The sequence below is a fragment of the Pyxicephalus adspersus genome, chromosome 1 (genome assembly GCF_032062135.1).
Source record: "Pyxicephalus adspersus chromosome 1, UCB_Pads_2.0, whole genome shotgun sequence".
NCBI lineage: Eukaryota > Metazoa > Chordata > Amphibia > Anura > Pyxicephalidae > Pyxicephalus > Pyxicephalus adspersus.
This window is the reverse complement of record NC_092858.1, coordinates 138372307-138392246: the sequence shown is the minus strand read 5'-3', so window position 1 is coordinate 138392246 and position 19940 is coordinate 138372307. Positions and strand designations below refer to the sequence as shown.

The following is a 19940-nucleotide window of genomic DNA, read 5'->3' as shown; positions in this document are numbered from 1 at the left end:
ACAGCCATATATATGATAGTAAGATAACCTGAGTGAGCTGACACACAAGCTCACTAAAAGATGTACTTTTCTCACATTCAACCAAACACACCAAGGAAACCCTTTACCAAGCAGCAGTATTACCTTAGCACAGCAATATTGCCATCTAAATTATAAACAGAGTGCACGTTTATAAACCACAACAATGTGTTTGGCAGATTCATAACTTCAATATCCTAAATGTTTAAAAATCTGAAAGGCCAGCCAATTCATTTGACTGGCTTCTCCAATCACAGAATTCTCTGTGGTACCTCAAGCAGAGGGAACTCCATGACATACTGTAGGTTCCACACCTTGGCCTGTATTTATTGAATGGGTTTTAAAATGTAGTCTGCTGTGTCTAGCAACTTTGTGGTATAGTAAAAAGTTTGGCTATCTATATCAGTTCTTGATTAACAAAAAACTGTACAACAAAGGCAAAAAACGTGCTAAATTGAAAAAAAAAGGCCAAAAAATTTTAAGGGAATTTGAAAAGAAAAAAATACCAATTTCCCTAATTTGCTTGTATAAATAAATGAATATTAATTACACTTAAAAAAAGAAATGGCAATGATACACCTCTTCATATTTTAGGGCTTCGGAGCTGGTAACTTCAAGTCTTTGTTTGAAGCCATAGAACAGGATCAAGATGCCAGAGGAAATCTTACAATATACACAACTAATGGAGAACAACAAGTGTTTTACTAAAAACAGAAAATAAATGCATGACATTTTCAAAGAAAAAAGAGCAGATGCAACAATTCGCCAATTAATAAAGTGTAAAAACTTTCATTTACTATCTGTTTTATTATTATGTTTGTATATTAATATTATTGAACAGGATTTATATAGCACCAACATATCATGCAGCACAGTACATTAAATAGGGGTTGCAAATGGCAGACAGATACAGACAGTGACACAGGAGGCGAGGACCCTGACCTGAAGTGCTTACAGTCAAGATTTGTATGAATAATGTTGTTTCTGTCACCTGATAGTTAGTGGTATTTCTTAAACTGTTTAGGAAAAGTCTAAACTCTCATGATATGCCGCCATATTTAAAAAAAATGTACAAGGGCAAAATTACATGGGACCTCCTAGCGAGTGATAAATGAATAATGCTGTTAAAAGAAAACCCATGCAATAAAAAATATGGTAGTATGTCCAGTATATATTTCCCTATAATCTGTTTTTCTTTGTCCCAATGAAACAAACAAATAAATAAAGGCAATACCACCAAAATTATTTTCATGCAAAGTCTGCTTTAATTTGCTTTGAATATAAATCTTCATTCAGATGTAAGGTTTATTACCATAATAACATATTCTATGTTGTTGTTATAGTGTTTTTTTGTAAAAAAAAGAGAAAGAAGAATGGTCATAGGGGAAATAAAAAGAGGAAATGCAGGTAAACCTGACTAGTTCCAAGCCTGTGGTATACAGAATATACTACTTGTAAGAAAGACGAAACGAGGCAGAACAGAAGGCTTTACAGTGGCACTCAGAAAATATATTAATCTTTATTCTATTCCAAAGAGATTGATTTAAAACCTGTACAAAACATTAAAACAAGTGTATATAGTTGCACATATAACAAGGTACACCTTTAACTCAATAAGTCTGAATGGTACTTATTACTATACCATTGGAGTACCATTCAGACTTATTGAGTTAAAGGTGTACCTTGGTATATGTGCAACTATATACACTTGTTTTATTGTTTTTGTATAATCATTCTCTTTGGAATAGAAAAAAAATTAACAAATAAATCCTATTATTTAAGATAATATATTTTCTGAGTGCCACTGTAAAAGCCTTCTGTTCTGCCTCCTTTCTTCTTTCTTACAAGTAGTGTTATTTTCTAGTAATTTTTTATTATTTTTTTAATTTGTTTTTATTTGAATTTTTTATTTGCAAGCCTGCTATTTCCTGTTTTTTAAAAATATAATTAGAGAATTTTAGCCTGACCACTAGAGGAAGCTTCTGCCTAAATAAATAAATAATTAAAAAAAAAACACCATTCCAGGTGTAAAGCCACCAATCCTGCTGCAATCCAAGTCCAGTTGGTAACATGCCAACCTGGCAGCCATCTTCTTCTTTCTTTTGGCTTCTGCTCACATTGGCCAACTGCCCATGCGTTAGTTTACCCTTTTTTTTTTTTACATTCCAGGAAAGCCCCTTATGATGCATGCCTGATCTCGGGCATGTGCAGAAGCAGCCTGAAGCCCCCTGGGATATGTTACGTATGTATCCCAGGAGGCTGTGGGTTTAAGCTAAATAAAAAACACATTTTTTCATTATATAAAAAGGCTTTGCCACCCTTTTTTAAGATATTTGCTATATACAGTGAAAGCATCGAAATTGCTAAAACGTAAATTTCTATTAGATCAGGGAATAAGAGGTCATCTGATGTCTGATAGTTATTTCACTTCATACAGTAGTCTCACCATAAAAGTGCAAAACAACAGCACTTCATGTCTTATGACATGATTCTTACGACAATATGATTCCTAAACACAAGGCTATATATTTAAAGTTCACATGGTTTGGTTTGTGCAAAGAAAGTCTAAAACACACATCAGATTCTTGTACAATATATAGCCAACAAGGTATGGTCAACAGAGACAGTTTGGTGGTGGAGCCTTGGCGACTAGGGATGAGCGAGCGAGCGAGAATATTAAGTTCAATCTCGTGGCGAATCGGGCCATTCTTGCTTACCGAAAATTCTGGGCCATTCCTGCTTACTCACCAAACAGGAGGATTTCCAGGGCTGCATCATGCAGCTTGGAAATCCTATGCGATCCCCGGGCACTAGAGGTTTATTAACCTCTAGTGCCCCAGGGATGGCACACTCTTCTCAATGAATGCAGCCACAGCTGCAATCATTGAGAAGATGCCCAGCACAGGAGAACCTCCTGACATTGTAATATAAGTATCTCTTACAAATAATACATTTGTATCTGTAACAAATGTATAATTTGTAAGGGATACTTATATTACACTGTCAGGAGGCTCTCCTTTGCCGGGCATCTTCTCAATAATTGCAGCTGTGGCTGCATTCATTGAGAAGAGTGTGCCATCCCTGGGGCACTAGCGGTTAATAAACCTCAAGTGCCCGGGGATCGCAAACAGGGAAATTCCCAGGGCTGAAGGCAGCTCTGGGAATCCTCCTGTTTTAATTTCCTCTTCCTCTAATTTATTCTTCCTCTAATTTCCTGAATTTGTGACTTCAATAAAACAAAGGGAAAGTTATGTCCATGCAATGGTTTATCTACCAACCAGGAAAATGAAGAAAGCTATTTGATGGCCATGTTTAGATAAAGGTATAAAGGCATGTGAATCAAGGCTTCACACAGGTTTTTTAGGGAAGGACGTATATAAATTAAAGCAAAAGATATTGTTGACCAGGATCCAGATTTGCCTTTCGAAAAGAGCCACCAAATTTAAGGAAACGTGCCTAGCTTTGTACACCCATGGCAGCACCAGGGGAAATTTTATGAGCAAACTTGGTCATTTGATCAGGGGTCATATACTATCAGAATAAAAGTTTATGACTGTTTACCTGGGACAACATGTTAAGAGAACACTGTGCAACCTCGGTCCATATTTTGGTCTATTCAGAAAGGTATAAAAGTTGGGATTAAATATTTTGATTCTTGAACTTGGTATACTGAACAGCCCAATCTAGGTGTAGGATCCCCTGCTGTGTTCTCAATTATTTGATCACCCCTGAAAAAATAATGTGCATGCAAACCTTTTTTCCATGTATCTTCTGTCTGCTCATATTACATCACAGGTCCTCTTCTTCCTCCTATGGGGGGCAGATCCTAAGCACCAAATTCTCCTCTTGAGTCTGGGGTGGAATGATTGTTGCTGGTTGTCATGTAATCTGGGAAAGGAGCAATATTGTATTGACACTTTCAGTTAATATGCCAGTATTTCTTTTTGGGAAAATATGTGATTTTTTTTCTGTAACTAATGCTGGGGACCGACCTTTTTTCATGTTTTGTCCAAGTTGTATTAATATTAAACAGGCTTTATATAGCCCCAGCATATTACACAGCGCTATGCAGTAAATAGGGGTTGCAAATGACAGACAGATACAGACAGTGATGCAGGAGGTGGAGAGGACTCTGCCCTGAAGAGCTCACAATCTAGGAGGTGGGGAAAAATTCAATACGATACATTTCCTACCAATAACCCAAGAATAAGGGACAGCCCCTTTCACCGACAGCACTGATTTTGCACTGTTACCTGCACTGACATCACTGATGGGGCATTATTTTAACCACTGGCTCTATTTATGGGGTACTATTGCTCCTACTGACACCACTGATATTACACTACTCCTCCCACTGACACCAATCATTCCTATTCCTAACCACTATTCCTCCCACCCATACCAATGGAATTATGTCTCCCACTGATACCAACCAACGGGGCACTTTATTTCCACAGATACCAACGATAAGGCACGATCACCCCACCAACGTTCACTATAGTGCACAATTCTGCCAAATGATACCAACAATGGGTGTCAATACCAATACCAACCATGGGGCATTATTCTAACCACTTATACCACTGATGGGGCACTATTACTCCCCCTGGTACCCAGGATTTATTACTCCTACTGATGACAAGTTTGTCCATTATTACCTCACATACACCAGTAATGGGGCATATTTTACTCTCAATGACACCAACCCCGGGGGCAGTTCTTACTCCAATTCCCACCCAGCCAGAGGCATTGTCTACCCCATTCTAGGGCAAGTGTATTTTCTACTCCTTCTAAAGCCTGAAAATAGTGAACTTGTTTAGAAAGTTTGGGGATTCCTTTTTTTTAATTATTCCCATTTTATCTAATATAATACAAGCATGTTTTGACTGAAGGTTGAAAAAAAAAATAATAATACCCCACTGTACAACACACTCTGACACACACTGTATACATAGTATTGGGCATGTTTGTGTAACAATATACATGAAATTCCTCTCAGTCGGAAGGTTTGCCCTACTATGTCCTGCACTCTGCATGCTTCCCGCGCTTTTATATCTCTGACAAGTTAGACGGCAGTTTGATGACCTGCTATCACGTGGTACATTCTATATCCCAGCCGTATTCACAGGAGACGCCAGGACTCACAACCACCTTAAGCACAAACCCGACATGTTCCGTATAGTTGCTAAGCAACCATCTCTACCAGCCAGCAGACCCGAGTGGGTGGGGCTGATTGTGACGTCACGCGGACACGTAGGACGGCCGTACACCTTAGACGGAAGCAGGAGAACTGAAAATCTGATTGGTTGGAGCTCGGGGACAGTTCGAATGAAATGTGACGCAGTAAGAAGAGAAAAAGAACGTCTGGACCATAATGGACCACGGATTTAACCTGCATATAATGGATTTACCCTGCATTTAAAGAATATAACCTGCATATAAAGAAACCTGCATTTAATGGATATAACCTGCATATAAAGGATATAACCTGCATATAAAGGATATAACCTGCATATAAAGGAAATAGCCTGCATATAACGGATCTAACCTGCATATAAAGGAAATAGCCTGCATATACCTGCATACCTTATCCAAGAATAACTGTGTGCCGGAAGGCTTGAGGGTCTGGTAGGAAAATTCATGTTAGAGAATGTTATCATTGCCCATCTTATGGAAGTGATCACCTAGTACCTGGAACTGCCTCACAGCTTTAGACCCCTATCCAGCTTTTCTTAGCAGTGAATATTGTAAAGGTTATATATAAACCCTTCCAATGGATGTAGAAGAATGTAAGTTATTTACTAAGATTAACTCCAATAATTTCCCAGGCAAACTATGGCGACTTGTGAATGAGCCCCACTATAATTCTATCCAATGGGACTGGCGTGGGGAAGGAATTACCATAGATCAGGAGTTATTTGAGGCTGAGCTGCTCCTACCACCAAGAGGCATAAAGACGCCCTATGACCAGTTTAAGATCACCAGCTTTGGCAGCTTTATCCGCCAGCTCAATATGTACGGCTTCCGGAAATTGGTCTATAAACCTGACGCTTCTTCTCAGCCTGACAGGAACATAGAAGCTGGAAATCGCAGCCTTCATTACTTTTGTAATTCCTTCTTCCGCAAAGAACACCCCGAGCTTTTAGTCAATATTAAGAGAATGGCAAGTAATAAGGCAAAAAAGACAGCAGGCTTTAAAGTGTTCACCAGGGGGCCAAAACAATGTCAGCAACTAGCTTCAAATCCATCGAGAGAGCAAAGAATGTCAGGGAATCACGGTAAGATCAAGGATGGCTTAACGTGCATCTAATAACCATCTTCCACAGAATTATAAAATTAGGTTTTGGTATTATTTACAAACGGTATTCAGCATTTGGTCCTATGAAGGATTCACATGGTCTTCTTGGGGGTGTAAACTAAATGCCCACATATCACAATGCTTGGCTTTCAGTACCTGGGAACCACCCCGCCCTGTGCCAGTGTAAAATGAAAAAAACTATATAATCTAATCTATACACAGATCCTCACATGTCACATACCCCTGGTAGGATTTTTTGGTGGTTGCTTTGGCCACTGGGCCAAAATTTCTACTGGACCAGTGATTGCCAACCTTTTCAGTGACTTCATGATGCCAGAACCCACCCAACTCCCTGAGCCTACAATCCGTACAGGTGACATGGTCTGCGTCCCTGGCCCGTGCGCCCCCCCAACAGGGGAACATTGGCCAGAGCCATGGACCACCACATGGCGACCGCTGTACTAGACAGCATGCCGCATTTCCATGAAACTGATATAGATTGTTGCAGTCACATTAGACTGGGTTTTGTGTCCCAGACATTTACACCTCAAGTGACATCTGAACTCTGATATAGCTCTGTAACTGGACCTATGTAATTCTAGGACCCAGCTGTACAACATACAAAACCATTTATGTATTTCCACCATTTTCCCATCTTCATTTAAATTTGCCTTAGGATCACTGACATCACTGGTAAATGCATAACTGAAAGTATTTCAATATTGTTTGTTATTGGATTAGCATGTCATATTTTGAGGTTTAATCTTGAAAATCTGGAATTAAGTGTGGGTATTATTATTATTATTATTATTATTATTATTATTAATAATAATAAAAATAAACTGTAAGTATAAAGTGCCAACATATTTGGCAGCCCTGTACATTAAATAGGGGTTGCAAATGACAGACAAATACAAACAATGACGCAGGAGGAGCAGAGGACCCCGCCCAAAAAACATACTATTTAAGGCTGCGTACACGTTAGACTTCTGCCGTTTAAAAGGATCTTTCACAATCCTTTCCAATGACGAAACATACAGCACCATTCTGCTCTATGGAGAGGGGAGGGGGAAGAAAGCTAACAGCACCCCGCTGTGCTTTCTCACCTTCACTTGTACTGCAGTCGTTCATCGTTCATGGATCCGCCAGAGCGGATTAAAAAACGGCATGGGACAAGCGCTGTACACACATCAGATTCTCATCTGATAGCATCCCTGAAGCGATAATTGTACTAGAATCATCTGACATTTATCCTAAGATAAGCAGACAATAGGAAGGGGAAATGGAATGGTTGGGTGAGTAGTGAGGGTTTAAAAGACAGAAGAAGATGGGTAGGCAAGTTTGAAAAGTTTTAAGGGGGCTTTTAAATGAGCAGAACATAGGAGCAAGCTGAATAGGATGAGGAAGACCATTCCAGAGAGTCAGGGCAGCCCTAGAAAAGTCTTCAAGTTGGGCATGTGATGAGGTTATGAGTGAGAAAGTCATTAGTAGGTCATTAGAAGAGCGAAGAGAGCGGCTAGGGGAGTATTTTTCAGGGCAGGAAGGTAAGTGAAACAAGAACTATAGAAGGATCTGAAGGCAAGGCACAGGAGTTTTAATTTGATTCTAAGGTGAAATAGAAGCCAGTGTAGAGAACTGCTGAGAGGCAGCAGAAGATGAGTGGTGGGAAGGAAGTGTTATCCCCCAGTTCCACCGTAATGTCAACACAATTTATACTTTTAATATATTGTAAATTTTAAAGCAGACACCACTATATTAAAGCCTTTTTAGTGTGTTGCTAAACCAAATGACAGGAGAGAGGAGCCGGCATACATGATTGGTTGAGCGAAATGACGAGTCTGTGTAAAAATTGTCTTGCATGAAACCAGTCTGTGGTACAAAATAGATTGAGGACTGCTGGTGTAAATATTTTGCCTCTTGATGGACAGGGAAATGGTGTTTGATAAAGCCTACCTGTAAAGTCAGAAAGTTACACCTCATGAACAAAGATATATTAAAGCTTTACTACAGGCTGGCCTAGGAAAAGATATTCTGTTTGTTCTACGATATAAAGTATTCTGTTTGTGCACAATATAATGCTGCTTTTGTCCATGGAGTTATCTAAAAGAGAAAAAAATACTGTAAACCATGGACTTTCAGGCTTTCTCCACCAGTTCAGGTAGTGATGTCTAGATCCCCAAAACCACTCCTCTTCCATAGTTGTGCTGCTTCCCCTTTTTACTTATGCAGTTCTCCCCAGCTCCCTTTAGCTGGGTGCACCACCCGGCACTTTTTTAGTAATCACCCGGCTGTTTTTGGGTGGTTACTGAAAAGTTGAGTCACTATACAGGGGCTGCCACCCGCCTACAATTTCTTCCCACCGAGCTTAAAACATTTCTGGGTTGAACACTGCTTATGTCATCATGTACAATGCAGGACTAGTCTGCATTGTATGAGATGACATTGACAGACTATCTATATTTTAGGATGTAAGAAAAGAGTAGAACACTGGCTGCTGCAGCACCAATGACTAACGACAAAAGGATGATCAGAACGCTAAATATAGTGACTTAATTCTGGGAAATGTAGTGTAGCATCTATTGTTCTTCCTACTTTATGTGTCACTCGGTTTTATCATATTAATCCTCCCATGGGGTGAATTCAGAGATGATTGAAAATGGTGGTGCATTGTACACCACTTAGTTTCTATATACCATTTGTGTTTACTTATCAACCTGATTGCTAATAGAATTTGCCTTGCACAATTTTAGTTGGCATGTTATCTTTAAAGTGAACCAGTCTTGCTCAGAAAGTTCCTAAGCAGAGTTTCATTTTTTAAAAGTAAATGTCTTCATTTTCAGTGTCTTCTCTAATTCTATTGTTTCTAATCTGTAGGTGTACTGCCAATCCAACAAATGCATAATTTTTCAGAAAATATTTCCCAATATTTCTATACTGGTCCAGTTTGCCAAAGACATGCTGCATCCACTATTCCAGTGTATAATATGATGTTGCCAAGTTCACAGGGACCTTATGAAGGATGCTTAGCTGTACCATCATTTCCAGAGAAGCCAGTCTATTTACCTGTCATGCAGCAATATCCAACAGACGTTGCATACACACTGCAGTCCACTGCCACTTCTCTACATGTCCAGCAAAATAACTCTTTCATTATGGAATCTGTGCACAAGTTTGGAGGCTTTGTCTCATCCACAATGCAGTACCCTAATGTATATAACCCAACAGGTGAGTCTTCAGTCTATAAAAACAAGAGGTCCTGTTGGAACCTTTGCTGGGTACATTATTTATATACAGCTCATCTCTTCCTCTTAGCCTGGAAATACAAGATATTTTTTAGGCTGAATACACACATTAGACAATTGCTGTTCGAGGCGAACGCTCCTGCTCATTCCAGTTGAGAACCTGCAGTGTGCAAAGTGGTCACCTATCATTGCTCATCAAATCTTTATGGCGGATCAATGAATGACGATCAGGAACGAGCGCTGTGCATGTCATTGGAGGAGAGCACAGTGCGGTGTCACTTGCTCATCCTCACCTCTCCACAGAACAGAACGTGCACTGTGTGTACAGAGTTTGTTCACTGGAAATGATCATGATAAATAATTTCAAGCGAAATTGTAGTGTACATAGACTTATTAATTTTTACAACAGAGCAGGGTAAAGTGCTGAAAATGTTTTTCTAGTATGAGCCTGGTACAGGTTGAGGGCCTTCCTAAGTAATTAATGTGATTTATATGCAGCAAGGAAGACCCTTTCAATATGTGGTTCTTGGTAAATCTAAAGGGCATTATGCAATTATTTTTTATTATTTGTGACTAGCTTTCAAGTTTGCTAATATATAAATTTGTTTGTATCAATGCATTATCATACACAAAAGACTGAGTGCAGTGCCATTAGCTCGAAAACGTGTTGTGTTAAGTAAATGCTGCAAGTATGAAAAACTTGTTGTGTTGTGCTAGCTGTCCATGTAAATAAATGGGCTACTTTCCTCCAAAGCAAATAATGTGTGAAAAGACACACATGCAGTACAACAGACCACAACTATGTCAATCTGATCTGAAAGTTTAAATTTGGTACAGGTTCAATTCAGGTCAAACCATAACAAGAATACATTGAAAACTGTAAGTGCCTAAGCATATGTTGTAATGTAATGGAAAACTATCTAAATGAAAGCTGTGGGCATGTTCCACTTATCTGCCCTACCAAATCCTTTTTCCTATATTTTTGAGAAGATCAATTTTACAACAAAAAGCACCGGACTGAATCATAGATTGCATGTTTTTGTTACATGGTTTGAGACATTGTCATGTTTACCTTAAACTCATTTACCTAGAAGAACATATTCTTATCTCTTTCGTTCAGTGGAGGATGTCAGGTTGCAGCACAGTAGTTTGAAGTGACAGATTAATGGTGATTTGTGTCCTCATCAAATTATTGGCAAGCTGTAGGACTCTAATTTGATGACTTGCTTGTTTGGCTTTGAAACATAGCTGATAAATTATGTGGAATGTTTACAATTCAAGCTACAAAGTAATGTAACTTTGTCATATTTTATGAAAGAAACCTGGGAGTAGTAAGGAGAAAGTATTGGCTTGCAAGTGTTTGCTGAATGTTCTAGTAGGCAGTTGCATTGCTATTGCAGTTCTATTGCCACATTTTGGAAAGAAGTATGGATCTACCATCCTTACAAACACTCTCAATCACTTTGCAACTGCTTACTAATAGGGTTGGAAAGTGGTCTCATTCCAGCCAGTAGCAGTAAGCCTCGGAATGGTGCATTAGGCTTGCGAAAAAACACACAGCTTCTTATTTTAAACACCTGAAAAAATGGTTTTCAATTGTGCCCATTCATTCCAATGATAACCAGGGCTTTAGGTTGAGAACTTGTTAGCAATGATGTTAACACCATAGAAAACCTCCCATCCAAACATATCCTTAAGTAACTATTTATCTATCTTGTCCTGTATCCTTTAGTAGAATAAGTTAAAATATCTATGGCTTATCACAGCATTGTTCGTTTTCTGTATAGCTGTTTTTCAGGGCTACCAACTACCATACATGGAACCTGTCCCAAGTTTTTCAGACTCTGTTTTCTCATCATACACGCCTTACAGTTATTTTCAGGTAAGTGGAAGTACAGATTTTCGAAATATAAGAATGTAGCTTTAAAAGCTGGTGTTTGATCAGGTTTTTGTCTATATGTTGTATAATTTATTTTTTTGATTAATCATCTCATCTTTCTCATATTTTTTTAAACAATCACTAAAGGGTAACCAGTGACAAATGATTCACAGATCATTATGCAGTTTTCAAAGAAAGAGCCCATCAGAAGTGGTTTGCATTCAGACTCTCTCTTTCTAATTGAAACTTCAAACACAGTTGGAAGAAATTGGGAAGATATGTGATTACTTGAACGTATTCAGTTCAGTGTGTACATTTTAACTTGAACTACTAACTTTTTCAAAATGGCAAAAAGAATAGACATGTAAACATGTTTAAAAGAGCCCAAAGGTCCGACTTCATTCTGAAAATTAGCAAACTAACATTTTCAGAAGAAGGGGTCAGCAATGAAAATATCCATCTATGTCTTTAAGTAGTTATTTACAGAACCAGTCAGCAATTTTTTCAAGCCTTCAAAGCACACACTTTAGTTCAAACCTGGTAGTGCAGATCTTGAAGCCCACCAGCAGGCAAAAGTTAGAGATATAATCACTTGTTGGCAGCCATAATGAGATGACTGCTAACAAGTAGCTGAATTATGCATTAGCAAAGATTTTTATTGACTGTTGTAGCTGCAGCCCTAGGCCAATATTTAACAGTAGACCCTGTGCTCGAGATCAAGGATAGACTACAAAACTATTTTCACAAAAGCTACCAGTAGTTAGTCACATTCAACTGGACTTGTCCTGTAACAAGGTCTAGTAAACAGCCCAAAAGGGAGCAAATAATCAAAATTGTTTGTTAAGGTGTACACATACTTTAATCAAAGATATTAAAATATTATCAGTAATCAGTTAAGTCAGTAAATAATAGAAAACCATAAGTCATAAGTATTTGTCGTGTTTAAAATAATTTTTATTATTCATTGTCAAATGTAATCATAATTAATTAAAGCAGAATTGAAATATATTTTTGAAAAGTTGATGACAGTCATGCTTTTTAAAGACAGGAGAGACTTCTTTCCTGAATCTTTCTACCTGCCTGTCTGCTCTTTTTTGTGCATGGGTACGCTGAAGCTGCATATGCATATGACGCATAAGAATTATGTCATGCTTACCCTGCTAATCAAGGGACCAAGGACTACAAACTAACAAAAAAGTGGGTGAAGATGCAAGTATTAGTGGCAGGGGCAAGGGCTGACAGCGTAGTGCTAGAGTGCTTTAGTTTGTCAGTTAAGACATAATGAACAAAGTAGCTGTGCATACATACACGTTATTATAAAACATCCTGGGGAGGCAGAATCTAGCATTTGAGGGAACAGTTTACTTCTGCTTCACCTCAAACTCTCATCGTCAGAGCTTTGTTTTCATCAAGCAACTATCACTGTGTGCCTTTTCCTATCACTCCCACATAAAAAGGAACACAAACAGTAAAGAGCAATTATGATGAGCAAATTGAAGTAACCCAAAGCATCCAGTCAGAAAAAAAACAGTAAAGCTGATTGTTACAAAAAGCCACCAGGAGGATTTGGCAGAAGAGATATGAACCAAAGTAATTTGTGGATTTTTCTTTAAGGTCCTAACTCCAAGACTCCTGTCATAGTTGTCCTTGAACCGTCAGATTTCTTACCAGGAATAGATGGTGTTTTGAAACCTCTCTATCCTCTGCTCACAACCATGACCTGATGTGACTCTTCTTGTCATTTTGTCACAGCATGTGCAAGGAAAACATCCTTCCCTGTTTTATAGACCACAGGGAATAAATGCAACAGACTGTAGCTAGATATGTACTTCTTTATACTATGATCAAACTACATCAAAATCTACAGATCAGATGTACTACTTTTCTCTTAATAATCCTTAAACTAAACTGACAGTTGTTTCTCTTCACAATTTTAGACTTTGTGTTCCCCCCTCTTTTTATGTGTTCATTAGTGCAACCAGTGCTTCCACCAAGAGAATAGTGGGAGCAGATAATCTTTCTGCACAATTTCAATGTGATCTGTAACAGATATAATCACATTTCTATTATTGTTATTTTTAGTAAAATAGTGAAACTTTAGGCTTGGATAGTCTTTCAGCCATTACTGATAGTTACTTAAAAGAAAAATGCATGTAATGATTAATGATAATGTTTAAAATAGGTTTTTGATTTTTTTAATTTTTTTTAGCTTTTAAATTATTAAACTTCATATAGGATATAAAAAGGATCAATCTTTGAAAACAAGTGTAACAAGGGGTTTCTGATTTATGTTTTCATTGTATGGTGTACAATACAAATATTATTTAATTAACTATCACATTGCTGTCAATTATACAGAGACTACCCGTACAGACAACATATCTTATAGAGTGTTTTCAACCAAATATGCCTCATACTTTCTATGATGACTGCAAAGGGGAACAGGTAAAATTCTATACAACTGTCCAGGTTACAGATGACTTGCAAGCTTCAAGCCAAAAAGAAATGACTAAGCTTGATATTCAAGAAAATTACAAAGAGACATTTTCATCCTCAAATTGTGGTCATGTTCCAGAAACCTTTTTTCATAGTCAAACATACCAGTCAGAAAGCTTATCGCCTGTAAATACATACCACACTGCCAGTACCATTGGACCGTACCATGCTGCTCCTTTCATACAACCACAGACATTGGATGGTGCATATCTTTCAAACCGTTACATTCAGGTAATATGGAGGTTCCTAGATGAACAAATGTATTCTACTCAGATCCTTAAATTGGACCATTTATTAATAGATTCTGTGAGCTGCCATTTCTGACTTGGACTAAACAACACTGTGTTCTGTAAGTGTTCTGATCCTCTGCCTTTTGCTTTCCGAATCACCCACCCAGAATGTTTATGCAGTTCAAACATTTAGCTATTTGACACACAATTTAACACACAGTTATCTGAATACCAGTTTCAGCTGTGTAACTGAAACTACTAAAATCAAAGGATCAGCTTTACATCCAGACAATTAGCATTTTTTAAAATAAGTTCACTAATGCGACCTTACATTATCCCTCAGTAGCAGGAGCACTTATTTTGGCCAAATAAACAGTTGCACAATAAAATTATTTGACATGTCAATAATTCCAAAGAAGTATATATCAATCCTAATAGCCTAATCTAGAAATTGATGTAATTCAGGAGGGTTGTACCCATCCTTTGTGGTCTTCCAATTCATCTTATGCAGTGGTTATATTTGCTTATTAAGCCTTCTAACAACATATTGGTCAATTCTGTTGTCCTCTATGTAGGTTTCTAGAATTAAAACGCATGTTCTAAGTTGCATAAATGTATTGGTTGTATAACTTTACTTAAAACCTTCATCAAAGATCCAATAAGTTTTTAGTCTCCTAAGAAAACAATGTTGCTGTGAAACACTGGAAATTCTCTCCATAAATCATGAAAGAAAAACTGACCTCTTAGAATATTTCCTTATCTGCAGATACTGTTGTTAATGGTGATCACAAAACCAGCATCGTAGTTCTTTATCACTGTGGGATTCTTAGTTTACTTGCTTGAAATGTACATTTCTTTATATGCCAATGATGGTTTATATATATCTTGCTGTGCAACTGTTTATCTGTCCATATACTGTATTTTATTTTTATGTTTTGTACTCTTTTCTGTATTCTATACTGTATTTTACTTCAATGTAACTAACTAAAAAGTTTGGTTTCATATATTTGTTTGTTTTCATAGTTGGGCCAAATTGTATTTAAGTTCACCTTTAACCTTAGCTCTTATACTTTTTCAGTACAACATTGTTTGTAAAATGTACATGGGTTCATTATTTTTCTTTTTGGTCACATACTACCAAATAAACTTAATCCTTCCTTCCTGGACTCACTTTGCCAAAAGAAATTACCAGAGAATTACAAAATCTTCCTGTGAGACCCTTATCAAGGTGTACCCTTATCAAGGTGATATGGTACGCAACCATGATAGTAGGAAAGAGAGGTGGATTTTTTAGAAAACGTGAGCATCAACAGCTTTACTGAACTGGGTCCAAGATTAGGAGGTAGGCAATGGATTGTGGACCTACCCAAAATATGTTTGCCCATCAATGTTTTTAAATGGCCATTCTGTGGCTACTGATATTCAAATAAAAAAAATTTTTGTTGAATCCTTGGACTGTAAATTAGTGATAATGGTTACCAATTTTTTCTCGCCCCTATATTCCGGTCATATGCTACACGCCAAGAGTTTCTCTTTAGCAAATGTTCTCATGCATGAAAAAGTATACAACATAGCATGATTGTGTTAGCAAGGTAGGGGACACATAAAGAAAAATACTTACCAAAAGTTTTTCTACAGAGACAATGACAGCTAAAGCTTCTGAGTTTTTTTTTTCAAGAATATGCATATATTTTTATTTCCCCATTTAAATGTAATATATTTAATCCTATGCTTTTTAATATTGATTTCCAATGACTATATAAATAAAAAAATGTAGTTGCTTGCAAAGATAACTAGTTTTCTTTATTCTGCAGACTAATTTCAGCACCTCAAATGAGATTTTACCTGTTGGGACAGTTGATTTGCTTGTTTGTGATGTCCCTTCTGCAGTGCCAATAACTAATGTTAAAAACATGGCTCCTACAAAAGAAATGGAAGACCTGAACAGCTTACATGGTAATAATTTACATGTAACATCTATACCATTATTTTTTTATCCAGCAGCCCTTTGTGACTTGATCACATTGGGCTTATTTATTAATGTACTATAGACTGTTTGACATGATGTCAAAAAACTGTACCTCTTGATTCCTAATAGGCAGCTCTTAAATATGCACCATACACTATATTTGTAAAATTTAACACGGAAATACGTAGACACAGACTATTCAGAGGTTTTGTTTTTGGTAAGATGCCTATCTATGTTTTTGTTTGATTGGCAGTAAAATATTATTGTGTTGCAAGTAATTTCAATCATCTCTGCAGTGTAGATTGTAATTTTGTAATGCAACACACTAGGACAAAGGGATGACAGCTGACAAATGGGTGCAGTTAAGTCCCAGATGCCTAACTCTGTATGGACTCTGTATGAGTGGGCAATCCCTTATTAGGGATTGATATTGGTCCAGAATATGTAAATCCAGGGGCACAACCCAATGATTCAAGATCAGTGCAATAAAGCTTGTTGTTCTTACCTGCTATTTCATCTTTTTCTGGCAGTCCTTTTGGTTTGTTTGTACTGCAATTACCCACTTATCTTCTACTCTTGGCACTTCAAAAAAATGTTTTTTTAAAAAAAATATTTTTCCTTAGCTTGTATTGTAAATGCTGTAAACATACTATTGTCCCCAAGGTTGCTGGGGGCAGGGGTGACCTTTTCGCTTATCACTAATGACAAGTCCTAATTAACAGTTTTCTTGTTTTGTTTTCTTCACAGACCTTACTGTTAGAGTAGATAAACTGTGAGGACCTTCAAATTTCCTAAAGAACGAAGACAAAAGGGAAAGAATGGGTTGCTGGACTATTCATTCCCCGAACAGTTTAAAAATATTTGCAAGTTGTCATCCATTTTCATACTTGTTTTAACATATTTTTAGTTAAATATCTCTTTTTGATTGTATGCCTGCAGAAACTGAGTATACAAATTTAACATTATTTAAAATAGTTACAACAAACTAATCTATTATTTGTATAACTTTATGTTTTTAGTTTAATTTAGGTAGAACATTATTTTTAGTTTTGAATGTATGAAGAGCTTTTTCCCAGTGAACACCTTTGAGCATCAAAGGAAAGCTCAGATCTTTGCTAAAAATAACTTTTTGCTCTCAGTCAGCCACATAAACAGATTGCTTTGCATTTCCTGTTAAAATGGCCACCCGTCACCAAGAAATGAAGTGGGAGGAAACCTCTCCAGTGCAGACACGACATTACAGATGTTTATTGCACCATAACTATCCTTACCTTCAAACTCCTACATACAGCCAAATCAGGCTGCTGAAGATTTCCTAAGACAGTCCTGTCTATAGCAAATTTTGCTTTGCATGACCAAAAAAGGTATAAAGACCTGGGCATTCAAAGTAGGATGTAACGTTATGTATCAAAAGCAGTGACACAAGTGTCAGTGCTGTTTCATAACAATTAGTTATGTGATAAACAAACTGGTAACTGTAGGTAAAAAAGTAATTAGAAAAGCAGTATGTACAGTTAATGAGCATTACCAGTACAGAACTTATAGAATTTGTATAACATGGCACTGGATGATCTTCTGCATCCAGCAACCATTTGAACCTTTTTGGTAGTCCTCCACTTTTTTGTTTTTTTGGCAAAAGCTAACATCTCCAAACATGCAAAGTGTAGTTAAATGCAACACCAACAGTACTTTTTTAAATGGGATTTTAGCTATTAGAATTGTAAATGTGATATACATTTCCTTTATATTCCTTCACCATTTGAAGTTATGATAAATCATAGGTTTGAGTTTGCTCAACTCTTTCCTGCCTGTTTGAGGCGTCAGGATCTTAATAAAAAAGTTCTCATGTATGACTTTGGCATCCTGGGAACTAAAAACCACTTGAATGGACAGCTTTAAATAGTATATATCAGACTCTTCTGATAAAATCCGTGGGCTTCCAGTATCTTTTTTTCAGTCATTTTGTGTGGGGATTGTAATTTTGAAGCTATCTGTTTAAGTAGCATTATTTTTGTATAAAAATGGTCATTTCGGCAGTACAAGGATAAGATTTTTTGCTTTTTTATTTTTTTAAAACCGGAAACACCCAGCCTTTTTTTTAAATTAAGGATGACACAAATACACTTAATAGCAGTCAGGGAAATAAAAGTATCTGTTGATGTTAAGAATCTTATGTATGTTCGTCAAAATATTTTAGTGAGTTTTGGTAAACATGAATGTATAAAGGAAGTCATTTTGTTATTTTTAAGGACATATTAGCATATTGAAAATGTTACACCCCAGGTAGATATAAGAAAAACACTTTTGATTTAAAAAATAAACATCTTGACATACAGATGGCGAAAGATTTAAAATGTCTCTTGATCAGTCTCATGTACTTGCCTGTACAACAGCATTGGGACTGGGGTAGGGTGTCCCAATGTAGATGGTAGGGGAGCACAAAAGGAAACCTATGGACTTAGTTAGGATTCCCAATGTAGAGAGTATAGAATCCCTACAAGAGCAGAATTAGAATAGGTTGCATTTGCTTTGCACTAAGGGAACTCATATAGAGCAAACTCTATACTCAGTAAATAAGCAAATTGTATTGAACGAGATGAAGATGTTTGTCCAGGATCTAGGTTATCTGTCCCCGAGGTTGTGATTATCCTATGTCCTTTTAACATGCTTTGATAATTTTCACAACTGTGGAATATACTACAAATTGAATGAAAAACCCTTACATCTGCAGGTTAAAATTGACTGACAAAGTTGTTTACCTACAGATCAGCTTTTTCAGGGTCCCTTATACTGTTCAGTTTGTTTACTGTGACACATTTTTTACCCTAAATACTCATGAGAATACTCATTAGTAAATTTCCAAGGCTAGAGCTATGCTATCTTTGTAAAATTTGTGATGAATGGGAATAATGTGGTCAACGTCCAGTCTAAATGTGCTCGGTAAGTGGAAGGGATAGCGAACTAAGATTAAAATTGAAATTTCTAATATTGTAGTGGGTTTAGCATTCTTCTGTCACTGTTAATTGTGTAGGAGATTTGGTTTGCCTTTGGCCACTGTGAGTTAGCTTGGTTACTGACTCTTCTTTATAAAACCTCCCAAAAATGCATTGACAGCTGTGTAAGATCCATGTTAGTGCACACAATATTTTTTAATGTTGGTCTACAGTTAGCAATTTTGACCCAATAGATCCTTCTGTATGTAATATGTTTATTAAAGTTTGTTTTAATCAAAGTATAAAGAGTCAGTTTGTATAATTGTCACCACGTACATTTTATTTTATATATTTTTTATATACATTAAATGTGTTTGTGGTCCTTTTAAAGCTACCACAGATTTGCTAAGTATAGAATACATTGTCATTGCAAAGTTTATTTTTAATTAACATATAATGTTCCTGAGAAATTAGTTTATCAATATCTAAGGGGGTGGAAACTTCTTTTTTAAGTAGTAGTGTTGCCAGGCACCCTATAAGTAGCCAAACATGTAAAGCAAAGTGCAAGAAAACAATCATGCTTGAATTTTTACAAGGATATCTATGTTTACCTAGATCAGTATCATTTCTTTCACTAGCCTGAAAGGAATTTAGAAGACATAGAAGCTGATAACAGATGGTTCTAAGATAGCCTCTTTATTTTAGAATGCTTGCACAGTAAACACAAACTATCAACTACTGCTACTACCTAGATTAACTTTTAAGCCATAAAGGAAATGAGAGTTTGATTAGTAGAACAGAAAGTACATTAGGAAAGAAAAAAAGATAGGTCTTAAAAAAAGAACCTATGAACTATTTTTATCATAAATGGGATG

The 19940-nt window shown here is 36.8% G+C and overlaps 2 protein-coding genes across 3 annotated transcripts in view; both read left to right on the top strand.

Annotated features, from left to right (window-relative positions):
- The window catches only part of LOC140342403 (4-hydroxyphenylpyruvate dioxygenase), a gene marked incomplete in the record, with an annotated part of 25637 nt that extends 24822 nt beyond the window's left edge, over positions 1–815 (top strand). Inside the window, 1 exon segment of the mRNA XM_072428572.1 lies at positions 613–815. Within this exon segment, the coding sequence (XP_072284673.1) occupies positions 613–726 (114 nt within the window).
- Positions 816–5336: 4521 nt separating this feature from the next.
- On the top strand, positions 5337–18189 carry HSF5 (heat shock transcription factor 5). 2 transcript variants are annotated; one of them, XM_072428557.1, is made up of 6 exons: positions 5337–6296; positions 9191–9541; positions 11346–11440; positions 13796–13882; positions 15978–16119; positions 16880–18189. In XM_072428557.1, the coding sequence occupies exons 1-6, from the start codon at positions 5792–5794 to the stop codon at positions 16906–16908; spliced, it is 1209 nt and encodes a 402-aa protein (XP_072284658.1). In that variant the 5' UTR covers positions 5337–5791; the 3' UTR covers positions 16909–18189. The 2 variants fall into 2 exon arrangements, with proteins under 2 accessions (XP_072284658.1, XP_072284663.1); XM_072428562.1 differs by lacking the exon at positions 13796–13882.
- Positions 18190–19940: the final 1751 nt, after the last annotated feature.

Excerpts from the sequence above, each read along its gene's own strand:
- HSF5 (XM_072428557.1), top strand. The coding sequence starts at position 5,792 with ATGGATGTAGAAGAATGTAAGTTATTTACTAAGATTAACTCCAATAAT. Across the intron at positions 11,441-13,795 it reads CGCCTTACAGTTATTTTCAG|AGACTACCCGTACAGACAAC; the intron begins GTAAGTGGAAGT and ends TCAATTATACAG. Across the intron at positions 13,883-15,977 it reads ATGACTGCAAAGGGGAACAG|ACTAATTTCAGCACCTCAAA; the intron begins GTAAAATTCTAT and ends TTTATTCTGCAG.